This window comes from Delphinus delphis, chromosome 1 (genome assembly GCF_949987515.2).
Source record: "Delphinus delphis chromosome 1, mDelDel1.2, whole genome shotgun sequence".
NCBI lineage: Eukaryota > Metazoa > Chordata > Mammalia > Artiodactyla > Delphinidae > Delphinus > Delphinus delphis.
This window is the reverse complement of record NC_082683.1, coordinates 43,710,883-43,728,938: the sequence shown is the minus strand read 5'-3', so window position 1 is coordinate 43,728,938 and position 18,056 is coordinate 43,710,883. Positions and strand designations below refer to the sequence as shown.

Here is an 18,056-nt window from a genome sequence, read left to right as displayed (position 1 = left end):
TTGAATTTCAAGAGCACAGAACAAGACCTTGGCACCTGTTTTCAATAAATGTAGAATGAAGGAAGGACTGATGAATGACAGGTAGCAAAATAAATTAAAAATACTTTATTTTAAAGCCAGTACGAAGATAGATGCCAAAGGGTAAAATCTACATCTAATAGGAATGACCTCTACACAAGCAAAATGACTAGGTTACTGGCTTAATATTAATTATCTTGCTAGTTACCTGTATGCTACCATCTCACACTCTGGAGTTGGCCATTTCAAAATTGCTGAATGCTGAAAGACACAAAGCACACAAGAAAGGGTTACAATATTTATTTAGCATTGCATTTCGAGGATTTGACAGTTTAACCATTATGAATGTTGTTTGTATGCTTCCAAAAAACACCAAATTACCCTACCAGATCATCCAGAAGAGAATTCCTCTGGCTACGACTCAATGTCCAAGCTTGTTCTCCTCTAGATATTAAGTGGGCAATAATCCCAGCTGCAAAGTAACTGACTTCCACTTCAACACTATGTAGAAGGCTACTGATGTGGTCTATAAAATCCTTCCACATTAATTCAGAATGCAATTCTTGTACTTCAGCTATATTGTTCTGGAAAAAAAAGAAGATATAAAAATTAAAATAATATGTATAATAAATGGCTAAATGACACTGCAACGATTTAAATATGTATGGACAAAAGCGAATATTGTTGCTATGTTAGCACAGTGGGATTACAGGTGATTTTATTCCTCTTCTCCCCAAACAATAAAATAATAAAGAAACAGTAGCGAGTTCTGTTTCAGGTAAAACAGTAAACTAGATAACCTAAAAATTTCCTGCTATAAAATATCTAGAAGTGCTGAGTAAAAACAGGCAAACAAACTTTATATATGTAACTTTTTTTGTGGGACAAAATGTAAATAGGGAATCAAACAAGAGCATAACAGGCTATCACAGGCCTGCAGGGGCAAGAGAACTGGGTTTTAATAGACATGCAAGGGCAAAAGTAAGGTCCAGAGATTGGAACTAATACAAGGCAAGAACTTTCAAAGGATTATACCTCAGTAAAAGAGTGGATTGACATAGATACATAAAAAAGAAGTAATCTGGGCTCTGGCCAGTTTAGATTGTGCTTGATCTTCTCCAAAACGATCTAAGATTCAACTTATCTCACTACTCTGAAGATTAATCATCATTCTTTTTTTTAAAATTATTTAATTTATTTATTTCTGGCTGCGTCAGGTTTTAGTACAGCATGCAGGATCTTCGTTGAGGCATGCGGGATTTTTCATTGTGGCGTACGGGCTCTTTGTTGCGGCGCCTAGGTATCTCTCTCTAGTTCTGGTGAGTGGGCTCAGTAGTTGCAGTGCACGGGCTCTCTAGTTGTGGCACGCAGGCTCTGTAGCTGTGGTGTGCAGGCTCCAGAGTGCGTGGGCTCTGTAGTTTGCAGCACGTGGGCTCTCTCATTGAGGTACGCGAGCTCAGTAGTTGTGGCGCATGGGCTTAGTTGTCCCATGGCATGTGGGATCCTAGTTCCCCAATCAGGGATCGAACCTGTATCCCATGCACTGGAAGGCAGATTCTAAACCACTGGACCACCAGGGAAGTCCCTAATCCTCATTCTTAAAACTTCATTTGATCTACTATGAAATCATAATTCTCTTCCTAACACATTGATTCCATTTCCTAGGAACCAAAAACCCTGGCCTTTTCGTTGGTAAGAAACTATTCACTCCCTAGCTTGTCATTCTATAACAAATGAAAATGAAAGCTACCGTGTCCAAATGTATTCTCTGTAACGACTAACAAGTTTTCTTTTCCAATCATGGAAGAGTGAGGATGGAAGAGACAAGTTAACTTTACTCACTACATGAATGTGTATAATCCTGTACCTTTCCATCAACATTAGTGATAAATCAATGTCTCCTATGCCCCTCTCTAATCTCACATATTCAAACAAGAAAAGGAATTTCACATTTTTAAAAAATTAATTAATTTATCTATTTTTGGCTGTGTTGGGTCTTCGCTGCTGCGTGCGGGTTTTCTCTAGTTGCGGTGACCGGGGGCTACTCTTCGTTGTGGTGCTCAGGCTTCTCATTGTGGTGGCTTCTCTTGTTGCGGAGCATGGGCTCTAGGCACGCGGGCTTCAGTAGTTGTGGCTCGCGGGCTCTAGAGCACAGGTTCAGTAGTTGTGGTGCATGGGCTTAGTTGCTCTGCGGCATGTGGGATCTTCCCGGACCAAGGATTGAACCTGTGTCCCCTGCATTGGCAGGCAGATTCTTATCCACTGCACCACCAGGGAAGCGCTCACATTCATTTTTTATACTCTTCCCTATTTATGTTTTTTAACACAGCATGTATCATTTTATAGTGACAAGAAAAGGAAAGATAGATATGCCTTTTAAAATAAACAAATTAAAAAAAGATAGTCCTCTGTCTCCTTCAAGCTTGGGGAAGCTTGATAGAAAGAAATATAAAGACCCTCTGAGAAGGACACACCTTGTACTCAAAGCCCCACAGATGGTGATAAATTACAATTCACAATGAAAACAATCCATAATGAGTGAAATCATCAAATACAGTAGAAAATTAGACTCTCCCAAGAACCTCGTGTAATATAAGATAGTACCTGATTTTAAAAAGTTAAACACACACACATACACATACACACGAAAATGCAAAAGACAACACCATTAAAACAAAAAACAACAGATAAGGAAAGATTTGGAATAGAGCATCAAAAGAATTATGGCCATTCTTTCTTGCCATAAACAAGTTGCTGGAAAATCAGACAAAATATATGAGAGAACTGTTTTCAGACGGCAGACAACTAGCTATACAGGAATGTGATCCCTGAGAGAAGATATTCAAATGGGGCAGTTTCTAGATTGCTACGCATATAAGGGGAACCTAAAGAGGTGGCAGTTTTGCTGAGTTGAGGAGACAGAGATCAGTCTTCAGGGTGGCCAAGGCAGCAAAAATTTGTAGAACAGAGCAATGTAGAGGAAAAAGTTCCAGAGAAAGAGAAAGAGAGGAAAGACATCTGCAGAGGGATCCCCTAAAATCTTTGGCTGAGTACTGATACGGAGTGAAACTCCATAAGGCCAGGGAAAGAACCACCAGAAAGCAGTACGTGAACAAATCCCAAAGTCACGCAGGGTTAGGAATAATTCACATTCTCACCAGCCAGAGTGAAGAGATCTCATAATAAACAAAACATTTGATAGTAGTGGGGTAACTAGGATAAAGTAGTAGGGTAAAGGTTGATCTGAAGCCACTTTAACAAAGCAAATATAGGCATACCTTGGAGATATTGTGGCTTTGATTTCAGACAACCACAATAAAGCAAATATTGCAATCACGTGAGCCACCCAAATTTCTTGGTTTCCAGTGCATAGAAAGTTATGTTTATACTATATTGTAGTCTATTAAGTGTGCAAAAGCATAACGTCTTTAAAAAAAATGTAAATATCTTAATTAAAAAATATTTATTGCTAAAAAATTCTAACCATTATCTGAGCCCTTCAGCAAGTTACAGTAGTAACATCAAACATCACTGATCAGAGATCACCATAACAAATATAATCCTAATGAAAAATTCTGAAATGTTGCAAGAATTATTAAAATGTGACACAGAAACACAACGTGACTTAATGCTGTTGGAAAAATGGTGCAGGCAGACTTGTTCGACACATAGTTGCCACGAACCTTCAATTTGTAAAAAACACAGTATTTGTGAAGTGCATAAAATGAGGTATGCCTGTAAATAAGCTTTGAATGGAACAACTTGATCCGTGAGTAGCTTAACTGAATGCCAGCGCAAAGTCCAAGATTCTTTAAAGGCAAACAACAAAACTACTAATCAACGAAGTAAATTAAATTTCACAATGACTGCAACCAACTAAAAATTACCAGGCATACAAAGAGTCAGAAAAATATGATCCTTAAACAGGAGAAAAGTCAATCAATAAAAATAGACCCAAAAATGACAGGGATAATAGAATCAGTAGACAAGGATTTAAAACAGTTATTATAGGGACTTGCCTGGTGGCACACTGGTTAAGAATCTGCCTGCCAATGCAGGGGACATGGGTTTGAGCCCTGGTCCAGGAAGATCCCACATGCCACGGAGAAACGAAACCCGTGCGCCACAACTACTGAGCCTGTGCTCTAGAACCCACAAGCCACAACTACTGAGCCTGCATGCCACAACTACTGAAGCCCATGTACCTAGAGCCTATGCTCCACAACAAGAGAAGCCACAGCAATGAGAAGCCTGAGCACTGCAACAAAGAGTAGCCCCCACTCACCGCGACTGGAGAAAGCCCATGCGCAGCAACGAAGACCCAACACAGCCAAAAAAATAAAATTAATTAATTTAAAAACACAGTTATTATAAATGTTATAAATATGATACGAATGAAAGAAAAATATAAGCTTGAGGAGAAAAAAATGAAGATATAAAAAAGATCTAAATGTAACTTCTAGAAATAATATATACATGTACCTGAAATGAAAAATATACTGGATGAGATTAACAGCAGATGATATGCTGCAGGAAAAAAATAATCAGTGAACTAAAAAACAGTAATAGAAAACAGCAAGGTCAAAACACAGAAAGAAAAAAGGAAAGACACCTGCCAAAAAAGCCAGCAGAGTATTTCTGTGACTTCTGAGACAATTTTAAGCAATCTAACATACTTGTAATTGGAGTTTCAGTAAGAGAGGAGATAAGAGAGGGTACAGAAAAATATATTTGAAGAAATAATGGCCAAAATTTTTTCAATTTATGAAAATTATAAACCTCAAAACCCAACAGAAAAATATCCACTTGGACTTCAATAGTGAGCAAAAATTTCTTTTGAAAATTAAATCAAAGACTTTTTCACATAAACAAAACCTAAATGAAAATTCATTGCCAGCTTACCTACACTAAAAGAAATGTTTTTGAAAAAAAAAGAGTAGTATGAGAAATACGTGGCTAAGTATAAAAAACAAATTTCTCATTCTTAAATCTATTTAATGAAAGATTGATGAGTACTCTTGCTTCTGGCCAAGATGGACTAAAAGGGGCCAGATTTACTCTCCCTTCTAAAACAACTGAAAAAACACAACACGAAACAACAGTTTTCAAGATACTAGACATTAGGTAATAAAGAACAGTGACGTTTAGAGATGGAAAACAAACAAGGTGAGATGCTGCCTTGAGGGAGTTTCCAGGCTGTGGCACAGGGATATAGAACTAAAAGCAGAGCCCAGTGGGCTCATGGAGTTGAAGAGATGGAGCTGAGAGTCCAGGGAGACCAAGGCAATTCATAGGACAGAGTACCAGAGAGAAGACAATGTATATGGAGAGAATCCAGAGAGCTGCAGGGAGTAGCACTCTATTCAGCAGAGTACTGATCAGAGCATGACTGTGAGAAAACTATTTGAGGGAAGAAAAAAAGCCATCAAAAAGATTAGAGAAAAGTTCCCAGCACTCACAAAGGGCCAGGAATAGTGCCTGTTCTCATCATCCATTCTGGAAAAACTCTTCATTCACAGGGCATTGAGCAGAGTACTCAGGAAGGTCTTGTTTCAGTAGTACAGAATAATCAACCCTAGCCTCAGCACTGCTCTGGATCCTCCTAATAGATCATAAAAGCAAGATCAGCTCTGCCCTCACAACCTTCTCTGGGCGCAGGCCACCGGGTGGTTCTCAGCAGAGCAGGCTGAGCTGCGGGAAGGGAACCCTGGGGAAGAGGAGGGCGCAAGGCATTGAGGCAGGGGAAAGTGACCAGCTGCCCTGCATTACCAGCTAGGGACGAGCATGTGGCTGCTGCCCCACCCGGCTGCCCACGATCACTCATCTGCAGAAATGTCAGCCGCCGGCGCCCGGGGCCTGCGGGGCACCTACCACCGGGTACTTGATAAAGTGGAGCTCCTGCTGCCTGACAAACTGAGGCCGTTGTACAACCAACCAGCAGGTCCCAGAACAGTATTCTTCTGGGCTCCAATTATGAAATGGGGGTTGGTGTGTGCTGGATTGGCTGACATGGTCAGACCTGCAGAAAAACTCAGCACAGCTCAATCTGCTGTTTTGATGGCTACAAGGTTTATTTGGTCAAGATACTCACTTGTAATTATTCCCAAAAACTGGAGTCTGTTTGCTGTTAATTTCTTTGTTGGGACAGCAGGAGCCTCTCAGCTCTTTCGTATTTGGAGATACAACCAAGGATTAAAAGCTAAAGCAAACAAATAAGAGTTCTGATCACCCTAACAACCTAGATGTGGACATAACCACTGGGACCTAGTTTGATTTATTATTCAGTTGTCAATGAGGTGATGCTAACTGTGCTAACGTTTGTAATGCATAAAATCTAACTGTAATTAGGAGGTAGTACTTGGTTCAACAGAAAAATACAGCAAACTTTTAATAATAAAAAAAAGCAAGATCAAATAGGATCAAACTGTTTAAAAGTAAGTCAATTAATCCCTGAACAAAATTCAAGAATATTTTATAGGAAAATAAAAATATCCAGCATCCAACAAGGTAAAATTCACAATGGTTGGCATCCAATCAAAAACTACCTGGCGGGCTTCCCTGGTGGCGCAGTGGTTAAGAGTCTGCCTGCTAATGCAGGGGACACAGGTTCGAGCCCTGGTCTGGGAAGATCCCACATACCGTGGAGTAACTAGGTCCATGAGCCACAACTACTGAACCTGCGCTCCGCAACAAGAGAGGCCGCGATAGAGAGGCCCGTGCAGCGCGATGAAGAGTGGCCCCCGCTTGCCACAACTAGAGAAAGCCCTCGCACAGAAATGAAGACCCAACACAGCAAAATAAAATAATTAATTAATAAACTCCTACTCCCAACATCTAAAAAAAAAAAAACTACCTGGCATGCAAAGTGGCAGGAAAATGCAACTCTAAAGGAGGGGAATAATCAATCATTTGAAATTTACCCAGAACTAACAAGGATGTTAAAATTAGCAGAGAAGGACAGTAAAACAGTTATTACAAATATATTTCGTATGTTCAAGAAGTTAAGTAAAAATATGGAAGATATAAAAAAGACCCAAAATGAAGTTCTAGAGGAGAAAATGACAATGTCTAAAGATAAAAACTACACTAGCTGGGATTAACAGCAGATTAGACACTGCAGAAGAAACAATTACTGAATTAGAAGGCATAGCAATGGAAACAATTCAAACTGAAATATACATAGAAAATAGAACAAAGAAAATTTTAAAGGCACCAATAAATTGTGAATTTCAAGCAGCTTAATATATGAGAAATTGGAGTCTCCAAAAGACTCCAGTGGGTTGGAGGGAACGGGGTGCAAAACTTTTTTTTTGAAGAAATAATGGCCAAAAACTTTTCAAACTTGAAAACTATAAACCAAGAAATTCAATGAATCCCAAATACAGGAAGCATGAAGTAAATTACACTAAAATACATCATAATCAAATTACTCAGAACTGTTGTTGCTAATCCTAAATCTTAAAAGTAGCCAGAGGAAAAAATCATATACAATATAGAGGAATAGAGATAACAATGACATCAGATTTCTCACTGGAAAGATGCAAATCAGAAAAAAGGTAAGAAACATATTTAAAGTACTGTCAACCTAGAATTCTACACCTGGCAAAAAATCTTTCAAAAATGAATGTTAAATAAATAAAGATGTTTGCAGACATACAAAAGCTGAAGAATTCACCATCAGCAGACCCACACTACGATATACGTTAAAGGATGTTTTTTAGGTAGAAGGAAAACGAGAGCAGTTGGAAATGTGGATCTACACAAAGGAAAGAAGAGCATCAGAAATAGTAACTATTTGGGCGAACATACAAATTTTAAAATATTATTTAAATCTTCTTAAAAGATAATTGATATTAAAAAAGTTTTTTTTATGTGGTTTATTACATATATAAAATAAAATGCATGACAATGATGACATAAAGGAAAGAAGAGCCGAAATGGACATGTACTATTATAAGGTTCTTAATACTATATATGAAATATAAAATCTCTTAAAGGGAGACTGTGTTTAAAGATGTATGCTATAAACCCACAACAATCATTAACATAACAAATTAGAGTAATAGCTAATAAACCAAGAAAGGGGATCAAATGGAATTATAAAAAAATACTCAATTAAACCTTTTTTTTTAAGGCAGAAAAAGAAGAAAAAACAAAGAACAGATAGGACAAAGAGAAAACAAATAACAAGTTGATGAATTCAAATCTAACCATACCAATAATTACATTAAATGTAAATAATCCAAACAGTCCAAATAAAAAGGAGAGGGGCTTCCCTGGTGGCACAGTGGTTGAGAGTCCACCTACCAATGCAGGGGACGTGGGTTCGTGCCCCGGTCCGGGAAGATCCCACATGCCGTGAAGCAGCTGGGCCCGTGAGCCATGGCCGCTGAGCCTGCATGTCAGGAGCCTGTGCTCCGCAACGGGAGAGGCCACAACAGTGAGAGGCCCGCGTACCACAAAAAAAAAAAAAAAAAAAAAAAAAAAGGAGAAATTCTCATATTGGATAAAAAAGCAGGGTGCAAAGTATATGCTGTCTATAAGAAACACACTTTAAATATAAAGACAAATATAGGTTAAAAGTAAAAGGATGGAAAAAGATAAACCATGGTAACATTATTCAAAAGAAAGCTGGAGGGGCTTCCCTGGTGGCGCAGTGGTTGAGAGTCCGCCTGCCGATGCAGGGGACACGGGTTCGTGCCCCGGTCTGGGAAGATCCCACATGCCGTGGAGCGGCTGGGCCCGTGAGCCATGGCTGCTGAGCCTGTGCATCCAGAGCCTGTGCTCTGCAATGGGAGAGGCCACAACAGTGAGAGGCCCGCGTACCGCAAAAAAAAAAAGAAAGCTGGAATAACTATATTAAGGAGACAAAGGAAATTCCAAAGTAAAGAATATACCAGGTCATTTCATAATGATAAAGGGGTCAATTAAGAGGGCATAGCAATTCTGTTTATGAACCTAATAACAGAACTTCAAAATATAGGAAGCAGAAACTGATACAATATGATAATTGCTAGAACAAGTAGGCAGAAAATCAGTAAGCCTGTGGTAGACTTGAATAATATCAACCTACTAGACCCGACTGACATTTATAGAACATTCTAACAATAGCAGAATATATATTCTTTTTTTTTTTTTTTTTTTTTTTTGCGGTACGCGGGCCTCTCACTGTTGTGGCCTCTCCTGTGGCAGAGCACAGGCTCCGGACACGCAGGCTCAGCAGCCATGGCTCACGGGCCTAGCCGCTCCGCGGCATGTGGGATCTTCCCGGACCGGGGCACGAACCCGTGTCCCCTGCATCGGCAGACGGATTCTCAACCACTGTGCCACCAGGGAAGCCCAGAATATACATTCTTATCAAGTGCACAGGGAATACTTACCAGGATAGACCATATCCTGGGCCACACACAAGTCTCAATAAATTCAAAAGGACTTAAAACAAAGTATGTTCTCTGACCATGAAAAATTAAATTAGAATCTATATCTGAAAATAAATTATTGAAAACAATTCAATCACAAAGTAAAGGAGAAAGATATGGAAGGAAGCACACCAAGTTGTATTAATATTAATTACCTCACAGAGATGAAAATAAATAAATGTTGGGGACAAAACCTTAAACCTTTTAAATACATTTCGCACTGTTTCACTAGCTACAATAAGCATGTATTCCTTTTTTTTTTTTAATATTTATTTATTTATTTATTTTTGGCTGTGTTGGGTCTTTGTTGCTGCGCGCAGGCTTTCTCTAGTTGCGGTAAGCGGGGGCTACTCTTCGTTGAGGTGCACAGGCTTCTTGTTGCAGTGGCTTCTCTTGTTGCAGAGCGTGGGCTCTAGGCATGTGGGCTTCAGTAGTTGTGGCGTGCTGACTCTAGAACACAGGCTCAGTAGTTGTGGCGCACGGGCTTAGTTGCTCTGCGGCATGTGGGATCTTCCCGGACCAGGGCTCGAACCCATGTCCCCTGCATTGGCAGGTGGATTTTTAACCAGTGTGCCACCAGGGAAGTCCCCAGCATGTATTCCTTATGAAATTTTTTAAAGCCCTATAAGATCTCTCTGAATATTTAAAATCAATTCCCTTTTTCCTTTTATAATGACTTGAGTCAAATTCTCTATCTAATAATCTACAAACCCAGAATAAAACAATCAAATACTATAATTTACTTAATACTTCTCTATTACTGGGCATTTAGGTAGTTTTACATTTTCTGCTTTATATAACTAAAACTACAGTAAATAGATAGTCTTCCTTAAATGCCAGCCCTCAGCTTTCCCCAAAATCCATCTTTCATACTCCTGCATCTAGAAAACAAACACTAATCTATGCCTCCTGTGATCTAATTCCTCGAGAGCAGAGGTCTGCTTTGAAATGGGCTTTACCATATGGGTACTTTTCCTATTGCAGTGATTAAAGGTGATAAAATATCTGATCCTCACCTTTGTCTCAAAATCCTAGAGGGCTCACTTTAACATATATCCAGTATATTTATGGAACATCTGATTTGTTAAACAGTTGTTTAAGCGGTAATTATCAATTACCAAACATAGAATCTAAGGACACTTGTAGGTTAGTGACATTTTTCATGAGATTTTTTTTTTCTGATTATACAAGTAAAATACGCTCACAGTGAAGCTTTGTACTACACCAAAATATATAAGTAAAAGTATGTAATTTATATTTTTCCTTTTAGTGTGGTAAAAATCTTAATATGTATATATAATTTTGTAGCCTGCTTTTTCCCCTTAATTATATTATATATATTTTCTAACGTCATTAAGTGTTTACAAATAGAGTAGCATCTTTCTATGTATTACCTCAGATGGAAAATAATTACAGCTTGAAAATAGCAGGAAATACTTATATCTTACCAAAAGTCCTAGGACTTTCTGTTGAATGGATGACTCAGTTGGGAATGACTGTAAAAAGAATGAGAAACCTATAACTAAAGAACCAAATATAATAAATAAATGCTCAAATCAATCAATAAATCAATGTCAAAAACTGTAGGCTAAATTCCCATTCTAACCTCTAGAACCCTCATGAAGAGTTCCAACCCTTGATTTTCAATAAAGTGTCTGCAAGTGGTTGGAGATTCATCTGTGAGGTTCCAAAGTGCACTCAAAGTAAACTTCAAAGTAGTGTCCACTGAATTTTGATTGGTTTTCTGCTTCACTATTTGAAGAAGTTGCTGAAAGGAGGAAAATAGAATTAATTTCTAATTACTGAATTGTTATTACAATTACTGGTAATAACACTGACTAACAAGTCCATGAGGATTAGTTTCAGGGTTTCAAACATTTCCTATAAAGGTTCTTACATGGACAACAAACAGCCTCTTGGATCAGACTTTTCCTTCAACAAGAAAAAAATAGAGGATTTTCATAAATACTTTTAAAATATTCTGATCACACCTAAAATCTAATCGCCTGTAAATAAAATGAAAAGCAAGATGATTAAAGCTTAGGACCAACTATCTTATCCAATGGGTCACAACATATACTCATTTCAGATCCTGGGATAAAAAAGGTGGAGGGGGTGAAGAGGGAATGAATCTAATATTTACTACACATCAGCAAATCATATCCTATATTGTAATATTGTCATCCCCATTTTTCAGGAGAGGAAATTGAGTCCGAGAAATATTAAGTAATTTGATCAGAGTCAACTTAGTAAGAGAAAGCAAGAACTGGAAGACCTAATTCCTTCTAACTCCAAGTTTTCCTTAAGAAAAAAAGAAAGGACAAACTACATACAATAGTAAGAGAATTAAAGTCTAAATTGGATTTAAATAAGATAATAGCTTTGAAATTCCATTTGTAAATTATTTCTATCATAGCTTTAACCTAAGAAATTTAAGCTTGAAAAAGAAATATTTTAAGACCTACACGGGCATACATAATTCCATTTTTAGTTTACACTTTTGAGGGTAAAAGGGAGCTCTGCAACAACAGATACAAGTAACACTAACGAACACTATTACTTAAAGTTATGTACAATTCAGGAAAAAATTTTTAAGAAACACAAACATCTAGTTGCAATTATGTAACTTAATAGCATAGTGGCTAAGAGTGTGGCACTAGAATTGGGCTACCTGAGCATAAATATAATCTCTGCATCTGATTAACTGTGTAATAACCTTGTTTGCCAATTTAACTCTTTGTTTCCTCATCTGTAAATTGTGGGTGATAATTAAGGGCTTAAAAAAAAAAGTTAGCTAGCATCATCATTACTACTACTATTAATTCCTGCTAATTCCTACTTTAAACCAAACAATTTTCTCCCAAAGCATATGAGTGCACTACTTCCTTAATATCTTTGAGTACACCTCCCGCCAAAATTACTGAAACACATGTACAGCAATAAAAAGCCATTTTTAAAACTAAAATGTCATCCCTAAAAGAGTAAAAATAAATCAAATCAGCATCCTTTTCTATTCATCTAACATACGTATCGTATTTTGTGCTAGGCACTTAGCATATTCCTTCAATTAATCTTTTTTCCTTTTTATTTAATCTTCATAACAACTGCATAAAGCATTTTATCATCCCTAAGAAAATTTAGGTGGCTTGTCTTAAATCACACAGCTAGTAAGTGATAGAACTGGGAATAAGCCCAGATATATTGACTACTCCTTCCTTTATACCATCACAGCCTTTTCCTCTTTTTACACTGCTTTTTTCACTCATATCACTCTTATTATTATATATTTATTAGACTGTATTACTGTATTACGACCAGGTCTACATAGCTATTTTCTCTACTATACTGTGAATTTCTTATGGGCAGGAATTATAGATATAATTCAGTGTAGATCCCTAACACCTAGTAAGGTGGTAGGTACCTGATGAGTATCCTATACATATTTACCAAATGAGTGACTTACTTTCTCATTACATACATAACTTGTAAGTTATAGAAAAGGGGAGTCTCTCATTTGACTTTTCCATCTACTATTATTATTCAAACATCTCATGCCAGGATTGTAACAAGCAGCTCCTAAGTGGACTTTTTCCTCAGTCCCCCCTAAGGCATGGTTTAAATTTATTCTCTTTAAAGCTTTTAACTTTTCACTGTTCACTATATTAATTCCTCAAACAAAGCAAGTAAAATCATATATCAGCTATTTACATTATCTTCTTCCCTAAAGCATCTAGCACAACCTTACGCCTAAAATAGAGACTCCACATTTGCTTCATAAATAACAAAATCACAGAATTTTAGAACTAGATAGGATCTTAAGGTTTATTCAGGCCCCAATGGTCCAGGCAATTTATCTAAATTCACAAAGTGAGTTTACAAGTTAGATCCCAGGTCATCTGACTCTTAGTTCAGGGCTCTTTCCATCTCTGTTAAGGAGTAAATCTGCCTCAATGAAGAGAAATTAATTCACTCACTTAGAAGTAACAAAAATAATCTTTTAAAATATAAAATGTCAGAAGATACACAACACTGCCTGAAAATAATGCAAATGAAAACTGTTTAGGAGTCTGTACAGACTTACCCTGACAATGAAGAGTTCAGCACCAAGCTGTGCAGTTTGTTCTGTAGAAAGCTGCAAGCAAGCAGAAGACAAAGTAAATGTCCAAGAATTCACCAGTGTGAGTTTAATATCATTCACTGTAACAGACTCCAAAGGTCAGACTAAAATCTCTGATCAACCTGGAATTCCACAATACTGAATACAGCTTCAGTAAGTTACCTGGCTTACTAAAACCTCACTGGCACACAGATTTGGGGAAAAATAGTAACTGTCATGGGAAATAGTTTCCTACAGAAGATTATTCAACAAGAGTTCAGGCACCTTGGCAGCCAGGATGGAAATGATTGCAACTGCCATCCTTTGCATGTTTTGATCCTCATGGTTGCAGAGCCACTGCATGACAAGCTTGGCTGCTTCAAACCTGAAAACACACAAAGAGTTTCATGAATTAATCCTGGAGGCCCCAGGCATTTCCCAAAGCTCCAGCTGGGAACTGATGCTACAATTTAGGTAGGTGAGAAGGAAGGGGAAAATTCCTCCTAATTGATAAGAGAATAACAAGTGCACTTAGTGTTGTGGAGATGGTGTCATTATTAATTCTGACAACACTTTGTAAAGGAACAAGAGTTTGGAAAATATGGTCAAAAATATCTGGCATTCATCTTCTAGAATTACAACATATTTCTATTCTGTAGTGATTTCTATACTATAGCAATAATTTAAAGTATTTTCTGGGTTCCTCCCAGTACCTAGCACAATGGGAACATTCATTCATTCACTCCGAAACATTTATTGAGCTCCTGTTTTGTGCCAGATACTGTTCTTGGTGCTGGAGAGAGGGTAGTGAACAAAACAGAAAATATCTCTACTCTCATTAGAGCTTACAGATAGTGGGAAGACAGATAATAAATAAGTAAGTAAAATATATGGTTTGTTTAGGTACTGACATATGCTTTAGAGAAAAAAAGAAAGCAGGAAAAGAGAGGATATGACATGTGGAAACTTTATTAGTCCCCAAACATGCCCATAATTATGAGGTAATATAGCTTGGTAGTTAAGAGCAGATTCCAAAGTCCTCTGAATTTTGGGGTCGGAATTATAGCTCTATCTAATGTTAATGACAATAATAAAATAAACTATTTTATCATGTGAGGCAATGCAGTCAGGTCATTAAGAACATGATACACTTTGGAATCAGCCTGCATTCAAATATCACCTTCACCATTTACTAACTTTGGGACCCTGGGCAACTTCCTTAATCTCTCTGAACTTCAATTTTCTTATCTGTAAAATAATATGATCTTATTCCGTAGGACTGCTGTATATGATATCACACATAAAGCTTAAGACTTAGTACAGAACTTGGCACATACCAAATTTTTGATAAAGGTTAATTTTTTACTAGTATTGTCTTCCTCTGTGCCTTTATCTGTGCAGTTCCCAAAACACAAAACAATCACTCAACCAGCTTTCATTTTCAAGGCAATATGGCATGGATATAAAAAGTAGAAGCTCTGGAGTCAGTCTGGATTTAAATCTAAATTCTGCTACTTACTATCTTATCACCTTGAGCAAGTTACTAAACTTCTCTGTGCCTCTGTTTCCTCATCTGTAAAATGAAGATTACAAGAGTAACAATTTCACAGGACTGTTGTAAGGACTGAATAAGCATATGTAAAACACTTAGCACAGTGCCTGATAAGTGCTTCATACATTAGTTGTTATCTTTATTATCTTAAATACCATCACTAACATGAAATCTTTAATGATCACCAAGCAGATGGAATCTTTCCCTCTTTGCTTGGGGGCCCAGTACACTCTGTCATCCTCTTCTATGAATGACTGTCTTCTATTATACTCATAATTCATTCATTCATCCATCCTTCCATTAAACATCCACTTAAGTACTAAGTACTAGGGGCAAGATTAACCAATCACCGTCTCTCACCACAAAGAAGCTCAATTCTAGCAGAGTGCACGGGCTACATCAAGGGCAAATGATAGCCTACCTTGAGTGATCTTAATAGCTGTGGGCCCAGCTGCCTGTTTTCTAAAGTTTTATTGGAACATAGTTATCCCCATTTGTTTATAAAGTGTCTATGGCTGCTTTGGAGGTACAACGGCAGAGTTAAGTAGGTCCAACAGAGCCCCAATGGCTCACTAACCTAGAACATTTATTATCTGGCCCTTTAAGAAAAAGTTTGCCAACCCTGGGGTAGTTTATAATTTTCTTTAGGAGATTATGTCTTTTCTACCTATGACTTCATGTGATCAATACAGATGCTCAATATATTTATAAAATAAAATTAGCAATCTACATGAGATATATGTAGTTATATTTTTATCCAAACTATTTATTTCAAATAGTAAATGGAATACTTCATTGCCTCAGCCATGCCAGATAAGTGTACTGTTACCCAAATAAAAATAATTCACAGTAAAATTACTGCTTGAGAAAGACATTTCTCACTAAATCATAAAGTATAAATTTCTTCTTCAAAATACCATCATTAAAAAATTATATTTTAAAGTAGTAAAATGAAAAAAAATAATAACCTGTTTAGCTCCCAAATCACATCTTAGAAAACAAGGAAACCCTTTATACTTACTGGAATACAGCTATATGGTCTCCCTTAACCTCTGCTTAAAAAGTTTCTTCTATAATTAAATATCAAATAACAATAATAATGAGGTATGATACAGAGAAAAGAACACTGGACCTAGAAGGCTTGAGTCTTTCTAGCTTAGCAGTTACTAGTCACAAAACCACTGGCAAGACACTGAATGTCTATATGCCTCAATTTCTTCAGCCCACAATATTGTACAGATATTCTAAAAACTATAATCAATATAAATTCTTATGCAAAGGGCTATGAAAACAGGGGCCAATCTGTTATCATGAACATCAAATCACTAAATTAGAGAAAGTAGATTTAGCATTCTACAAGGCAACGCACGATCCCACCCACTTGACTAATTGTACACCACGAATAGCCTGAATGGTAAGAAATGACCCAAGACATATTCTAGAATTCCATTTTGCCCCATTTTAAGTTCTAGTGCTATCACTTGCCTGTTAAATGGAACATCTTGAAGAATTCGGTCACTGCAAAGTGAAAGGAGGCAATTCTTCTGTAACTAAAGAACCAAACGGAGAAAAAAAATCCTGAATAAAATATTATTTTATTTTTTAAACAGGGGTAGACTCTATAAAAAAAAGAAAGATTGATAAAACACCACTTATTTCTTAAAACCTTTATTCTGCCCACCTCCTGTTCAAAGACTGACTTCCACTGGGCCCATATAAGTTTACTTGCACATTTTTTTTTTTTTTTTTGCTGTACGCGGGCCTCTCACTGTTGTGGCCTCTCCCGTTGCAGAGCACAGTCTCTGGACTCGCAGGCTCAGCGGCCATGGCTTACGGGCCCAGCCACTCCGCGGCATGTGGGATCTTCCCAGACTGGGGCACGAACCCATGTCCCCTGCATCGGCAGGCGGACTCTCAACCACTGCGCCACCAGGGAAGCCCACACATTTTTTAAAATCTTTTCTATTACGTGAGAACTAGGGTAATAAATAGGATAACTCCAGCTAATCTCCCTCCCTTCTGGTGGCCTTTGGGTGAGTCCTATTTTGTCTTCTGTTCACCTGGCTTCCAGAGTCCATGAACACCAAAGCCTAAAGTTCATCTAGTTTGGCAATTGCTCTCAATGAGGGAAGCTGGCTTTAATGACCCACTCACCTATCTGGGTTGCCATTTTTACTTGGTTTTGCACCTTTGAGTATTTTTTACTAACTTGCCAAACTGTTCAAATTTTGAACAGTCCTGTCCTGAGGACAGGACAAGTTTTGTAGTCTACCTATACTGCTAGAAATAGAAAATCCATGTCTTACTCATTTCTCTATCCCAGTACTTAAGTACTGAGTACTTGAATACTGAACCAGTACCTGGCTCAGAACAAAAGCTCTATGCCTATGCCTGTTTGCTGAAATTATCACTAACTCAAGGTCTAGGTGCAAGATGTTTTGTATGGCTTGCTTTATTTCCCTTAACATTTGGACTGAAATACTTTTAGGCAAGGAAAGCATTCTCTAGTTTTCTAATTCTCTATTGTCCTGCTCTCAGTCACATCATAAATTTATTACTTCACAGCCTCCAAAGGCATTTGAATTTCCAGCCTTGGTCTACTAAAATGAACTGTATGGAGGTGGGAGATGGGTAAGAGACACTAAAAGGACTATTTGAATGGGAGTTCCCATATGCTTACCTGCTGGTGATTGGGAAAATGTTCCATGGCTTTGAGCAGCAAATGGGTCACATCGGCGAGGAGTCGCACAGGCATTCCTGCAGCAAGATCCTGCTTCGTTAAGTTAAACACACAAGCGCTTGCAGCAAGTTGCACTGGCAAATTCATAGGGTGGTTTCTCATCCCAGTAACCACAAGCTGGAAAAAAAAAATTAATTCTTTTGATCCAACTTATAAATATAAGCTCTCTTCATATAGCAACATTACTTTGTTGATCTATAATAATTTCTAAGATGTCTTAAGTATCTTTTT

At 37.6% G+C, this 18,056-nt stretch overlaps 1 protein-coding gene across 4 annotated transcripts in view; it reads right to left on the bottom strand.

Moving 5' to 3' along the window:
- The window catches only part of ZYG11B (zyg-11 family member B, cell cycle regulator), a 79,958-nt gene that overhangs the window by 19,115 nt on the left and 42,787 nt on the right, over positions 1-18,056 (bottom strand). For all 4 annotated transcript variants that reach the window (XM_060022136.1, XM_060022115.1, XM_060022126.1 and 1 more), the window contains 8 exons: positions 17,766-17,942; positions 16,571-16,635; positions 13,819-13,918; positions 13,519-13,569; positions 11,044-11,205; positions 10,886-10,933; positions 405-602; positions 227-279 (listed from right to left, as the gene is read on the bottom strand). In XM_060022136.1, the coding sequence (XP_059878119.1) occupies positions 227-279; positions 405-602; positions 10,886-10,933; positions 11,044-11,205; positions 13,519-13,569; positions 13,819-13,918; positions 16,571-16,635; positions 17,766-17,942 (854 nt within the window). The remainder of the gene's footprint in view (positions 1-226; positions 280-404; positions 603-10,885; positions 10,934-11,043; positions 11,206-13,518; positions 13,570-13,818; positions 13,919-16,570; positions 16,636-17,765; positions 17,943-18,056) is intronic.